The 16,360-nt window shown below is 31.6% G+C and overlaps 1 protein-coding gene across 1 annotated transcript; it reads right to left on the bottom strand.

The window, feature by feature from the left end:
* Nucleotides 1-12,414: 12,414 nt before the first annotated feature.
* LOC107616929 (myosin-binding protein 7-like) lies at nucleotides 12,415-12,942 on the bottom strand. Its single transcript, XM_016318803.3, has one exon. The coding sequence runs from the start codon at nucleotides 12,940-12,942 to the stop codon at nucleotides 12,415-12,417; it is 528 nt and encodes a 175-aa protein (XP_016174289.1).
* Between the last annotated feature and the right edge of the window lie 3,418 nt (nucleotides 12,943-16,360).

The raw sequence follows: 16,360 nt of genomic DNA, 5'->3' as shown, positions 1-16,360 counted from the left end.
TTTGAGATTAGAAAGGGAAAGAGGGGTGGTGGCTGGGTGAAGAGGGTTAGGGTTAGAAAGGTGATTGGGTGAAGGAAGTGGTGTGGTGGTGAAGATAAGGATAATTTAGGAATTTTAGGTAATTTTTTAGTGTTTGGATAATTTTGTTGTGCGGAACCCATATTTCATGGGTACAAATGGTAATTTCCGTTTTCTATGGGTAGATATGTCAGCGTTTTCAACTTTCGTGGGTAGAAATGGTAGTTTACTCAAAAATTTAAAGAACACAAGAACATGTAAAAGAACACCAATCTTAAAATTTTTAGAAAACCAAAACACAAATTTTCAAAAATTAAAAGAAAAACAACAAGAAAACACCAAACTTAAAGATTTGACACAAGAATTAAACAAAGAAACTATTTTTGAAAATTTTTTGAAAGAAAGACTCAAGGAGAACGAAAATTTAACTAAGAACAAACACAAAAAAAAAAAAAAGACTCAAACCAAAAACAAAGAATAAACAAAGAAAAGAAAAATATTTTTGAAAAAAGTTTTAAATTTTTTTCGAAAAAAAGAAGAAGAAGAAAACAAAAATTAAAAGACTCGAATAAAATAAAAATCACCTTATCTAGGGAGCAAGACAATCCGTCAGTTTGTCCAAACTCAAACAATCCCCGGCAACAGCGCCAAAAACTTGGTGCACGAATCCCCACACTTTCGTACAGCTGTACCAGCAAGTGCACTGGGTCGTCCAAGTAATACCTGAGCGAGTCAGGGTCGATCCCACGAGGATTGTGGTTTGAAGCAAGCTATGGTTATCTTGCAGGTCTTAGTCAGGCGAATCAAGAAGTAGGGGAAACTATTCTTAATTTGTATTTGTGAGTTGTAATCAAGAATAGGAATATGGTTAAGGTTTGGAGTTGCTTTGTCTTTCTGAATTAACTCTGGTATTACTGTCTTCTTTACTTGTGAGTGATTTCTTCAATTACAAGTTGTAAGTGATTAACGCTGGTTTGAACAGCCACTAATACTCTTCCATATCTGAACCCCAGGGTTAGTGTGGATCCATTCTGATTGAGGGTGAAGCTAGTATAGTCCATTTTCCTTAATGATCCTACTCAAAGCACAACAGACAAGGTCGGATATTCCGGATCAGAGAATGCTGCATCTTTGGGTTCTAACCTCTACCACAGAGACCCTAATCTCCTTGAAAATCGGCTAATCTGGTGTCTTAAGAAGTCCCCAACGAAGTCATGGATTAGCCATCTGAGAGATGTATAATCAAGCTGGTGGTTCGATCCTTTCAACTAAAGTATTCACACGAACCCAAGTAGACACGGGTGTTTGTCAGGCATGTTTGTCTTAGTATGATGAACATAGCTGATTGTCACTGATCATCATATTCACCATGTTGAAGAACGAGTATACATCTTAGAATTAATCAAACACGGATCAAAGAAAAACAATAATACTTTTATTAATTCATAGGACTCAGCAGGACTCCTCCCTTCAACTTAGGAGGTTTAGAAACTCATACTGAAAAGAAATACAATGATGGTAAACGAAAATATGCTGGAAGAGATGATGTTGTTTTTAATAACATAAATATAATTCCTTAAATACTAAACAAATGACTAATAAGGGTAAAACAATCTTTTTAGTGATAAAATCCACTTCTGGGGCCCACTAGGTGAGTATTTGGGCTAAGCTTTGATGAGATTCACGTGCTATGAGGCCCCTAGGGCATTAAAAACGCTGGCTAGGGGATCCTCTCTGGGCGTTTGGGCGCTGGACTCCGCTTTGTGGGCGCTGGATGCTTGGAAGTGGCAGGAAGCTGGCGTTGGACGCCAGTTTTGGGCCTTCTAATCTAAAGCAAAGTATGGACTATTATACATTACTGGAAAGTTCTAGAAGTCAGCTTTCCATCTGTAGCTCCAGAAAAGCTCTTCCGAGTGCAAGGAGGTCAGATCCGGACAGCATCTGCAGCGATTTCTTTGTCTCTGAATCAGACTTTTGCTCCAGCTCCTCAATTTCAGGTAAAAATTACCTGAAATTGCACAAAAACACAAAAACTCATAGTAGAATCCAAAAATGTGAATTTAACACTAAAACCTATAAAAACTTAATAAAAACTAAACAAGACATACTAAAAACTATATGAAAATGATGTCAAAAAGCGTATAAAATATCCGCTCATCACTGAACTATCTTCTTCTTCGTTAAGAGATGGCCAAAGTATTCTGCCCGAAAAATTACACTCACAATCCCATTAAAGTAGCAACAAACCTTCCATGACCAACATTACAATTAGGGATAGCAAAATAGACTGAATTCGTCGGGCTATTTGTCGAACTCGTCAAAAAGACAGTCAGGACTAGAATTTAAAACCAGCAAAACCCATAGATTTTGGCATGATGGGCCGGCCCATTAGGTCAAAAATTATTTTATCTTATTTTTATTAAATAAAAAAATTATTATTACTACAAAAATTAACAATTATATAATTTTTAAATAATTTTTTATTTTTTTATTTTTTAGTTATTAATTTTATTTATTTTATTTTACACTTTTATATATATATATATATATATATTATATTATGTGACTTACTTTTTAAAATAAACATGATTTTATTAATAGATATTATTTTAAATAATTCTATAAAATTAAAAATTAAAAAATATAATAAAAAATTATATTATAATTTAATTATTTTTTATTTAATTTTTTAATAATTATTTTTTATTAATTTTAATTAATTTTTTTTGTTTTAAAAAGAGTTAAATCGACTAGTCTACCAGTCTGTCAATTTGATGTCAAAGAAACTAATCTACTAACCCGCTAACTCGATATCAAACAAAACGAATTAATATTTTGAACCCATTTTACTTAACAAAAGCGACTACTAGCTTTGTCACTTCTAATTACAACGCCTCAACCACCAAAATTACACTCGCAACCTCTGCCGCACCAGAGAATTATTTACACTTTGTTTGGATGGAAGATGGAAAATGGAAGAAAAGAAAATAGGAGGAAAGAAAATGAAAGGAAAGAAAATAAGAAGAAAAGTTGATTTTTTTTATGTTGTTTGGATGAAGAGAAAATGGATAGAAAAAATGAGAGAAAGAAAATCATAACCAAATGAAATTACATTAAAACCCTTCATTTTTCTTTTGTTTTTTTTAACACCATGGATAAAATAGTAATTTCACTTTCACTTTGTGTATTATCATCCATTTTCATCGCAAGAGTGAGAGGAAAACTTGAGAGTGGGTCCCATGCTACTTTTTTTTTTCTTTCCTTCTAATTTCCATTGTCATCCAATCAATGAAAAATGAAGTTTTTCATCTATTTTCCCTCCTTATATTTTCCTTCCTTGCATTTTCTATTGATCCAAACAGTGCGTTAGTGTGATATTATACATGATACATATTCAGTAATGAGGATGTAATCCTGGCGTCATATTAGCACATTCAATTCTATGGAGGAAAAAAAATTCCACTAGCCAGAGGCAAGGATATCTCCATGATCCATTATTATTACTATGATATACTGCATATTATATTTTATGCACGAGGATTCAAATACCAATGTGCCGCACATAATAATGATAAATAGTTATATTTTTGTTGTTATGGGTTATCTGAAACGATGGTTTAAATTTAAATATGCGATTCAGACTCTTTTTAAGGCGGTGTTTGACTTGTTATAATGTCGAAGTGTCGCCATTTGAATTCTTGGTGAGGAAGTAGAGGATGATACTTAAAAAACTCCTATACTTAAGTTAGCCAAAGTTTTATATAGGTTTTTAGTAGATTAGATTCTGATGTATCATATATTTATAGTAGGTGGAATAACCACCTTTAAAGTAGTTTCACTTTTAATGATGGATGATCGTTCCGTTTATCTTTAGAAATTTATTGAGATCTCCCTTAGAGAGATAAAATGAGATATTCCAAGAAGCCGTTACTTATTCAGATAAGTAGGATTGAGCCACTTTTATCGTGCCCTTCTATGAGATCGAGTAAATAGATGAGGCCACCTTTTTAGACGGACTGTTATTCTTATTGGATCTGACTTTATGTTTTAGGGTTAAAGTATGAACAATACTCATATTTTTCGAACATTGCAACAATTTATTAAAGAAGTTGAATTACCTAGTTAATATTAATCAACTTTTTTAATTTTAAACATTTTTATTTTTTTAAGATTTAATGCCTAAAATTTATAAAGATTTAGTTAATTTATATTCTAAAGATATATTTTAAAAAATCGACTTCTTCTTGTTGAGGAGAGTCGACCGAAAATTTTGTATTAATTATAAAATTATTTTGGAAAAGAGTTTAACAACACAACATAGGATGCTCGTTATGGATTTTTTGCGTTGAGCAAAAATTGAGAAAAAGACATCATACAAAAAATTTCAGGACGAGGTGGTGGCGGATGAAAGGTGGGGAACGAAGAAACTTCCTAAGACGGGTAGGAGAAGAGGCAAAGTAGGATGGGATGGAAGCACAGAGGGGATGTGAAGGGAGATGGCACAAGTTATTAGAAAAATAACAAAAGAAAGTTTTGGTGAATTTAGAGGGATATGACCAAGAGACAAGGAGTCCTGGTGGTGGAATGCGAGTGTACAAGAAAAAATAAAGACAAAAAGATAGTGTTTTAAGGAGTGGTCTTTGTGCCGCAATGCAGATAATTGGAAAAAATATAAGGCAGCTAAGAAAGAGATAAAAGTGGCTGTAAGTAAAGCAAGAACAAGAGCATATGAGGGTCTCTACCAGTCTTTAGGCACGGAGGAAGGAGAAAAAGGTATATATAGAATCGCAAAAAGTCTTGAAAAAAAACGAGAGACTTGGATCAAGTTAAGTGTATAAAAGATAAAGACGGAGAGGATTTGGCTCAAGAAGAGAAGATCAATGAAAGGTGGAAGAGCTACTTCTACGAGTTATTTAATGAATGACAGAAGACTCTTTCGAGCCTTAGTCGATTATGCACGATAGAAGAAGATCAAAATTTCGATTACTATCGAAGGATTCAAGACTTCGAGGTAAATGAGGCTCTAAAGCGGATGAAAAATGGCAGGACAGTATGACCCGATAATATTCCGATTGAAATTTGGAAGGCCTTTGGAGAGAAAGGCATCAGTTGGTTAACCAAACTTTTTAATGAGATTTTAAGGTTAAAGAAGATACCAGATGAGTGGAGAAAGAGCATCTTGGTACCTATCTACAAGAATAAGAGGGATATACAAAGTTGTAAAAATAATAGAGAGATCAAACTCATGAGCCATACCATGAAGTTATGGGAAATGGTGATAGAACAGAGGTTGAGACAAGAGACACAAGTAACAGAGAGCCAATTTGGTTTTATGCCAGGCAGATCTACCACTGAAGCGATATACCTGTTAAGAATGATGATGAAGAGGTATGGTAGTAATAAAAGGCATCTAAATATGATGTTTATTGATTTGGAAAAAGCGTACAATGGGTATCGAGGGAGGTCTTAAGGAAGATTTTGGAGAGGAAGAGAGTGAAGATCGCATATATTCATGCAATTAAAGACATGCATGATGGGGCTACAACTAGTGTAAAGATTCAATGTGGTGTGACAGAAAAATTTTCTATTTGTATAGGATTACACACTAGGGATCATTCTTAAGTTCATAGATTTTCACATTAGTCTTGAAAATACTCACAAAGCATATTCAAGAGCCTGTGCCATGGTGCATATTTTTTACTGATGATATCGTCTTTATGGGAGAGTCCAAGGAAGGCCTAAATAAGAAGTTGAATTTATGGAAAGAAGCTCTAGAACTGTATGGTCTGTGCATAAGCTGTAGCAAGACGGAATATATGAAATATAAGTTTGGCCACCGAAGGAAAAATCCTAATACAGAGGTGAAGATTGGAGAAAATATCCTACCAAAAGTTAAAAGTTTTAAGTATCTTGGATCATTGGATGTATCATATAGGATAATGGAGAGATTGAACTTGATGTAAATCATAGGATCCAATAAGGTTGGTCAAAATGGCGGAGTGCGTCTGGTTTTATATGTGACAAAAAAGTGTCTTTAAAATTTAAAGGTAAATTCTATCATACTGCTATCAGACCAACTATGCTTTATGGTACAGAGTGTTCGGTGGCCAAAGAAAAACATGAACATAAGTTAAGTGTGGCAGAGATGAAGATGTTGAGATGAATGAGTAGTCATACGCGATTGAATAGAATAAGGAATGAAAATATAAGAGAGAGAGTTGGAGTAGCACCTATTGTGAAAAAAATGGTAGAATTGCGTCTCGGGTGGTTTGGACATATAAGAAGAAGACCAACGGAGCACCCAATCAAAAAGGTGGATGAGATAGAAGATGGACACAGGGTGAAAGGAAGAGGAAGACCATCCATAAGGTGGTCAAGCGAGATTTACATGTAAACAGTCTTTCTATAGACATGATATATACATGATAGATTTCAATAGTGTTGTTTGATCTATGTAGCTGACCTCACCTAGTGGGACAAGCTTTTGTTGTTGTTGTTGTTATAATAATAATAATAAAATTTTAATATATTTGATGTATTTAATGCATTAAAAATATTTACTTTTTTAACAATTTTTATAAAAAAAATTATGATATTTTTAATTTATATCTTTAGAATATAAATTAATAAAATTCGATTTATGATTTGAAACTTAAAATTAATAATTTATAGTTTAGAATATAAAATTTAAGATAAAAAATAATTTAAAAAAATTGACTAATATAAATTTAAAAATTTGATTTTGTAGCATTACACAAAATCGTGTGAATATTTCTTCAAAAAAAAAAAAGTATTGATTCCGCTTTAACTTAGGCTTTTCTATTTTGTGTATTTTATGGCTTAATACTAATTAATGAAATGTAACAAATTCGATTAAAAAATAAATTATAGAATTTTACTAACAATAACTGGTTAAGAATATTATAAAAGAATAATTTTTATTAAATTTTTTTAACAAGATTAAAGTTTTATATTTTTGATGTATTAAATGAATAAAAAAATTTTAAAAATTTCTAATATTATCCTCTTGATAAGGTCGAAGGCATTATTAATATAATTTCTAAACGAAATCATCAGAATTAAAAAGAAAAACGTATTTAATAATCTAAATTAAAGTTTTATAAAATAAAGATAAATGTATGAAACAAAGATTAAGAATGCATTTTGGTTTGGACCATATACAATAAAAATGAGTGGAATTTAAATGGTAAGACTCATTAAGCATATCATCAACGACTAATAAGAGAATGAATAATAAAGTTGGTCATCCAAATTTTTTTAAATTAAGTATTTAATTAAATTATAGTGCATTTAGTTTTAAATATATGTATATACGTAGTGTTGTTTTTTATTCTCATTTAGATCTTCTGTCATTATTATCATTATTATTGGTATCTTTTTTATATTTTATATATATTAAAAAAATTAGAATACAGAAATTTCGATCCACAGCATAAAACATTTTAAAGAATTATATACTTAAAATATTAACGTCTAACTAATAAAATACAAACAACATAAAAATTTTAGTGCATAGCACACAATTTTTTGACACAGCACAAAATATATGCATTATAGAAAATTTTTATGTACAGCACAAAAATTTTTAAAAGATTATATATTTAAAAAATTAATTTATTTAACTAATAAATTATATTTGTAACAAAAATTTATGTGTTATATATAAAATTTATGTGTTATGTGTAAAAAATTTTATGTCATATCCATAAATTTGTAATTTGTATAAAAATTTTTGTATTATATGCAAAATTTTCTGTTTTATGTCAATAAATTTTTGTATTCTATTTCTAAAAAAAATTGTTCTGACAAAGTGCGAAAGTGCGAAAAAGAGAAGCGATGACGCATACGCGCATTTTTTTTTAACTTGTGTCAAATTTAGTTAGACTTGATTAAAAAAAAATTTGTACTTGTAACATTACCGAAAAAAATTACAAATTAAATTAATAACCTTAGAAATTAAATTCTTTAAAGCTCTGATCTATTTTCATGCTATTTTTTTTTTCAAAGAAATTTTGCCAACCAATTAGGGAGTTACTTAAGGATATCAAAATGAGTAAATTTCAAATTTTTATTTTGTTCAATATATTGAAAACTAAATTACTTGACACCTTTAAGGACAAATTCGAAGGCATAGCAGAAGTACAGTAAATTTTTTTTTTTTTTTTGTCATTTTTCATCCAATTTCTCGTTAGATGCATAAAGAGCAATTGCCCCTTAGATTATTAATGAGAATTAAATAGCGTAACGCGTGATTGACGAGGTAAAAGGTTTGAGTGATGATGAGCAGTGACTCATTTGCGTCATAGCCTCACAGGATTAATAGATAGTGACAAATGTGAGGTCTAACTCATTTGACCTCAAAACAAGTTATCTTTTCCTCATTTGTTTGCATATATTATATTATATGGAATGCGTGTCCAATTTTAATGTGTTTTCTTCTGTTTAGGGACACATTCATCCGAACAAACTCATAACTATTTCCTTCTCTCTTCAATGCTCAATCTTCCCACCAAACACCCACCAATTTAGACTGTACCCTTCTTTAATTTTCATTCATTACCAATGTGCCATCTTGCACCGTGTGAACCACAATTCATAAATTGTTTGGACAAAGCTTTTAATCATTTTTTTATCCAGAAAGGCAGAAAGGTTGCAATGCAAGTAAAGAGGCAATTTTGGGCATAAGATTATTCGGTGCATCTATTGGGGGATATAGTTAGAAAGTGGAGGAGAAAATATGCTTCACACGAAACAACCTACCATACCCTTCCCATAATATCTACAAATTCTATTTATTAATAATAATAATAACAATAATAATAATTATATGCTTTGTGCCATGTTGTTTGGTCGATTGACATTTTCCATACAATGTCAACCTTGGTACTATATTATATAGTTTTTCTCGGTGAAAGGGAGTGCACCCCATTTCTTGTTCTCACTTCCCTTTAATTTGATTGCATGGTCCATCACTTTTACTATAAGCTTGGATCATCAGTAGTTTAAAGAAGCATTCTATTCATGTGCAATAACTGATCATTTTTCATGTATGCTTAGAAATAGTAGTTTAATTAATCTTCTAACATGCATGTGCTTTCATTTAACATCCTATTAGGCTAATAAGAGGAGTGCTACACATACAAGTCATTTTTGTTTACAAGTCTTACAAGTTGGGCCTAACACGCGCGTTACTGAACCATCTTCGCGTGTTTCATCTTCGTTTCATTTTTTTACGAAAAAGAAGAAGAAGAGACACAGAGAAAGAAGAAGAAGAAGAGGACGAGGAAGCACGGAGAAAGAAGAAGAAAAAGAGACACAAAAAAAAAAACGTGAAAACGGCGTGAATATAAATGACTTGTATAATTTATATGGAAAATCGTTCTCTCTTTGCCTTCGATCTCCTTCAGTTTTTTTCGATTTTCATGGTTTCTGAAATCAAGCTTTGAAATTGTTTTGAAGATGATGAAATTTCAAAAATACACCCGAACGATTACAAAAATACACACAAACGATTACAGAAATACATCCAAAGGATTACAGAAATACACCCAAAGGATTTAAGAAATACACCCAATATAGGGGGAGACAGTATATTTTTTAATGTTTTGCTGGTTAAGAATGAGGCACATGACAGAGACAATCTAGAAAAAAAATCTAGAAGAACAGTAAAACAGTACCTTGAATAATGTTTCTTCGTTTTTTCTGGTGATTTTGATGAAGGAGAAGGAGAAAACGAAAAGAGGAGAAGAAATTTCAATAAAAAAATAGGGAGGAAGATGTGGTGTTGATGATGATGATAACGAGAGAGAAAAATTACGAAAAAGAAGAAAAAGAAGAAAAAGAGACACGGAGGGAAGATGTGGTGTTGATGATGATGATAACGAGAGAGAAAAATTACGAAAAAGAAGAAAAAGAAAAAAAAGAGACACGGAAGAAGAAGAAGAGGCACAAAAAAAAATGTGAAACGGCGTGAATATAAATGACTTGTATGACTTGTATTGAAAATCACTTGTATGTGGAGAATTACTCATTAGGTTATTATTTTGTATTTGTTTTATTCACATTTAATTTGCGGTGAAAAATTCGTGTATAATTGTTTTAACGTGAAGTTGATAGTTCGAAAATCATTAGATAGTAATTTAGTCAATCTTATCAAATCGTCTAACAATTTTTAAATATCAACTTTACATAAAGACAACAGCATATAAATTTCTACCTTAATTTATTATTACAATAACTCTAATAGTATTTTTTATTGAATTTTATGATGCATGTCTTAAAATTATCAATCATATTATTAGATATACAATAAAATTAATAATCATTATAAAATACACATAAAAATATAAAATATATACTAAAAATGAATTAAACTACATATGTATTTATACACAAATATATAATAATTAGTTTTGGTATACAAATAGTAATTTTATAAAATTATTTATTCTAAAAATTTAAATAATAATAATAATAATAATAATAATAATAATAATAATAATAATAATAATAATCTATTATGTATTACTAATTTTACAATAAAAATATATCACATGCCACTTTCTCATTGCAATTGAATTTAAATTTTTCTTCTAAAATTAAAGAATCTCTCTCTCTCTCTCTCTCTCTCTCTCTCTCTCTCTTATATATCATTACCAGTGAATGACCCGTGCGATGTTCGGTTCGTGCGATGTACAGTTCTCGTGTTAAAAATTATGTTAAGTATAAATAACATAATACTATAATAAAATTAAATTATATTTTAAATACTATAATAAATAATTGTGTGTACATTTGTAGTGCATGACTCGTGCAATACATGAAAAATAATAAATTAATTAATTTTTATAAGTTAATATAATACAGGCCACACATACATCACAATAATACGCACTATCTTCCATATTTTTATTACGAATGTGCCACATATAATTGCATATTTCAAACTAAATCACCAAATTAAATAAACAAAAACCTCCACTTATAAATGAGAACAACGAATTTTTTATGGCTAATATTAAGATATTATTAACATAAAAAAATTTTGCCATGCTGAAATTAATTCTCAATAACAGAAAAAAACTTCATAGAACCCATAACTTTAAGTTAAAAGTGAATAATACATAAATAAAAATATTGCATATATTTAAAAAAAAATCGATCCATCGTTTGAAAAAACACATTTAAACATGCATCATATATTATGAAAAATTTTTCTGTACACAATATTTAAAGTAGAATCGTCACTTAGTAAACCATTATTAAATGTATAACTATATACTTTAAAAGATATTACATAAAATTGTCCATGATTTAGAATAGTATTTATCATTCAGTAATAATAACAAAAAATGCACACACTTTGGAATAAATCGTAAATATAGTCCAATGTGCAACACTTCTTAATCAACGGTACTATTGAAAAATTTTCATTGAATTGTTTTGAGATTTTTTAAGTCCCGCTCTACTTTTGCGAGACTCTCAGGGTCCTAAAACAATAATTCCACAGCACACAATTAGATAGATGATAGTTTTACTTACCAGTCAAATAAGAAGAGAATAAAAAAAAAGTACATGATAAATAATTACTTTTGCTATTAGATTATTCATGGGATATGTTTCAAATTATGTTACTCGGCAAGTGAAGATGCATACTGCTGAAACATGTTTTCTCATGGGCTAAAAAATAATCCTGAGCTCAAAATTCAAATAGATAAATTTTACCTAGATCAAGTTTACACTACAAGAAAAATCACTTTTAACGACCATTTATTTTGCTTTTAGCGGCAATAAAAATAGCCACTAATATATTTACTGACAATTAGACATTAGCCGTCTTATGCGTTGTCGGTAAAAGGTTTTAGCGGTAATTATAACATTTGCCGGTAAAGACCTTTTTAATGGCCGCAAAAAGTTTATAACGTTTAGCGGCCATTTTCTTGGCAATTTATATGGCCACCAAAAGTAATTATAAAATTGCAATGTTATTCACCTTTAGTGGCCATTACTATTGCCGCCAAAACCCATTTTACCAGCAATTTATATGGCCACTAAAAAATAATTCTAAAATTGTAATGTTATTTACTTTTAGTTGCCATTACTATTGCCGCTAAAATCTTAAGTCTTTTTATAATTATATTATACTCATTTTCTTAGAAGCAATTATCTATTTATTTTTTTAGAATTTCAATTATTTTTTCCAACAATTATTATTATTATTATTATGCATAATATAAATATACTAAAATTAATTACTACAAAATGAGATATTTCATTAAACTCAAAATATTAATACACAAATTTCTCTTGAAAAGTAATAAATCATATTACAAATCTAAACAACAAAAAATGCTACAAGCCTATAGCTATGTTGTATCAATGTAGCAATACGAGTGTTAGCAATGATCTAAAGTTGCACCTCATAGAGCAAATAGGGGGTAATGATTGCAACCTTCTCTTAGAGCTACTTTGATCATCTTCTCCATTTTGTTCGCTTCTATTAAGAAGAAGATCACGAGGGAATTCAAGCTCACTGATATTGATATCTACTCCCAATGCCAGAAGCTTCTGTTTGTAAGCCAAGACTTGGACCTCAAGAGCAGTGGTTTCCATCTCCTTCTGATACATAAGCTCTTCAAAGACTTCAAGAGTTTTCTCAGCATGACCTATCTTCTCCTTTGCCATTCTCTTGTAGTGACTTGCCTCCATCTTCACGGCATCCTTTTCGCCTTGTAGACGAAGTATCATGTCCATAGCTTCGCTGGCTACAGTAGCAGAGGCTTCTTTTTCCTGATCCAACTCTGCATGTAGCTGCTGCAAAGGAGTTTGTTGGGCTCGGTGTGTTTTCTTCATTGCTTTTATATCAGCCTCCGCCATTGGAGACGCCGTGCTAGTTTCAACCATTCTACAGGTTCACTTATAGTTACTTCTAAACACAAGCGATGGCAGGATTTTAATCACAACTATATGATGACACAAACAAGGATTGAATTTTCTTTGTATCTATGTGATCACTTATAGTTAGATACATAAATCATATGAAAGTGGATCATGCTTTCATTGCAAGGAAGAAAAGAAATTTATCAAATGTACCTTGCAGGTTCCAAATGAGCGTGAACAGATTTAATAAGACAAACGCGGAAACACCCTGAAGAAGCAGGATCCTTTATTTTTCTACATCAAATTCCAACAAATTAAAAGATTATCAGGAAGGAAAAAAATTGAAAAGAACAAAACTTTCTGTGTTGGGTATTTTGTATACGAACAGGCACAGTTGGAAAATTCATGTGATGTCAAGGGATTCAAATAAAGCATGGATATGCATTTTTTAAAAGAGGGTAAAACAACAAGGCAGCAATATATTTATAAAAGGAACAAGATATACCTATCAATAATAATAAAAGATCTCTATTAAAGACGAATCTGTTTATTACTTCACTAATTCTTTTATTTTATTCTTGAATATAAATAAAGACCCGATGAGGAGGAGAAAAATTCTCGGTGGGATTTGACCCAAGAATGAATTAACTGCCAAAGATATTTAGTATTTGAACATTATAAAAAGGTTGAATGAAATACACATGCTGGAGGCACAAGTTGACAACAGCAATATGTGAATTGACTTAAAAATATCCATCCAACCAAAACTAATTACCCTCCGCGTGACAAGCAATCATTTAACTAAAGTTGCCTAGCTCAATTATTTGCACATAAACCAACTCCATAATACTCCACTAATTATTTTAACGATAAACTAAGATGAATGTACCCTATATTCTAAATTCATGTTCAACAGATTGTTAAAAAAACAACCACCACTACCCAAAAAGAAGTAAAAAAGATTTACCACTTTACCTGACTAAGAACAGTTGAATCTCTAACTTATCCTTTGGGCCATTGATATATATCAAGAAGATCAATAACAACTGAAATAGCTCCAAAAATTAGGTCCACCTCAAAAGAGAGCTGAGGGATCTGGATTTTGGACTATGAAAAATTGTAGCAAAGCTAAGAAAGCTAAATGAAAATCGTGTGTTATAATCTTACTGTAAAATACAACTGGTAGCTTCAAAGATTACAAAATTCATATGAACATTAGCAATAATATAGCTTTATTTCTACCTGTAATCAATCGATTTAACTCAATCTAACATGTGAATAATACAATAATAACAGTATTAAAAATGAAGTAATAGTAATATATCTATTTTTTTTAATATCTGGTAAGAGACGAATTTGTTACTTGTTAATCATTTGTGGTGAGATTTTGGAATGCATAGAAGTTGGTAATGCAGAGTGTGAATGAGGAATTTCATCGAACAGGTAAGGGAGACAAACACACATGAATCATCGAAAGTGCGGAAAGCTTAAAGAAAAAGAAAAAGCTCACTAACCTATGCAATATGCAGGTAAGAATATGCTTTGAAATTCGAATCTGATTGAGAATCGAAGATGAAGCTCATCACTGCGATGAACTTAACTCACTGCGCACGCGTTTCTGCGCTTTGCACTTTTTGACTCTGCAATAACGGCGGCGGTGCAAGGCAGAGGTATGGTGTTGCGACAAGAGCAGCAACGGTGGCTGGAAGACCTTGGTGACGTAGATTTGAGACGAAAAACGATGACAGCGATGCGGATCTGAGGCAGATCGAACGAAAACAAAGTCCGATCCAAGGAGTAGGTTGATGGACGGCGGCTGTCGGCGATGGCAACGGTTACGGCGGTGGTGATCGGCGATGGAAGAATTATGCGAATTAAGTAGTGAAGATATTTTTCTTTCTTCAGTTTTTCGCTACTTTTTCTCTCTTTCCGTTTTTCAATTTAATTTAGAAAAAAAAAGATAAAAAAAAGGGTGATAATAAAAGTGTAGCGGCAATAATGATAATGGCCACTATAATAATTTAAATTAAAAGTGAAAAAAGATAATAATTTTATGGCAATAGTAATAATGACCACTATAACATATAATAATAATGACAAATATATAATTGCCACAAAAACAAAATTTAAATTAAGAAATTAGTGGTCATTATGTTATTGCCACTAAAAGTTTGTCGCTAAAACATATTTTTCTTGTAGTGTCAGTACATATTTTTTCCGGTGGAAAATAGTGATTAATAGGAAAAATAAATCGTCTAAAATGTTGAAAGTATGAAAATAGCAAATAAGGTGGAGATATTAGTGTAACATCAAATTGTGCATCCAAATGATATGATAGATGTTTTTTTATTGGAGACAACAACAATAAGAATATTCAATGCAATCTCAACTTCTTTGGAAATTAAACAAAACATAATGATCATTGGTGCACGAAATTGTGATCCCTGGTAATGGCTCCAAAAACTTGGTGCTCTAATCTTAATTCATAATTTGTCACAACTTCGATACAACTAACTAACAAGTGCACTGGGTCGTCCAAGTAATAAAACCTTACGTGAGTAAGGGTCGATCCCATGGAGATTGTTGGTATGAAGCAAGCTATGGTTATCTTGTAAATCTCAGTCAGGCGGATATCAAATGGTTATGGAGTTTTCGAATAATAATAATAAATAAACAGAAAATAAAGATAGAAATACTTATGTACTTCATTGGTGAGAATTTTAGATAAGCGTATAGAGATGCTTTCGTTCCTCTGAACCTCTGCTTTCCTGCTGTCTTCATCCAATCATTCCTACTCCTTTCCATGGCAAGCTTTATATAGGGCATCACCGTTGTCAATGGCTACATCCCATCCTCTTTGTGAAAAAGGTCCAAATGCTCTGTCACGGCACGGCTAATCATCTGGAGGTTCTCGATCATACTGGAATAGGATTCACCCTGCTTTTGCGTCTGTCACTACGCCCAGCACTCGTGAGTTTGAAGTTCGTCACAGCCATCCCTTCCCAGATCCTACTCGGAATACCACAGACAAGGTTTAGACTTTCCGGATCTCAGGAATGGCCATCCATGGGTTCTAACTTATACCACGAAGATTCTAATATCTCGGACTCGGTCCTCTGTATTAGATATCTAAGAGATACTCATTCTAGCTTGTTTGCATGTAGAACAGAAGTGTTTGTCAGGCACGCGTTCATAAGTGAGAATGATGATGAGTGTCACATAATCATCACATTCATCATGTTCTTGGGTGCGAATGGATATCTTAGAAGCGGAATAAGTTGAATTGAATATAAAACAGTAGTACTTTGCATTAAATCATGAGGAACAGCAGAGCTCCATACCTTAATCTATGGAGTGCAGAAATTCTACCGTTGAGAATACATAAGTAATGAAGGTCCAGGCATGGCCGAATGGCCAGCCCCCAAACGTGATCAATATGATC

Source organism: Arachis ipaensis, chromosome B9 (genome assembly GCF_059453495.1).
Source record: "Arachis ipaensis isolate K30076 ecotype BB chromosome B9, ASM5945349v1, whole genome shotgun sequence".
Lineage (NCBI taxonomy): Eukaryota > Viridiplantae > Streptophyta > Magnoliopsida > Fabales > Fabaceae > Arachis > Arachis ipaensis.
The sequence above is the reverse complement of the archived record's forward strand: the minus strand, read 5'-3'. Positions and strand labels throughout refer to the sequence as shown.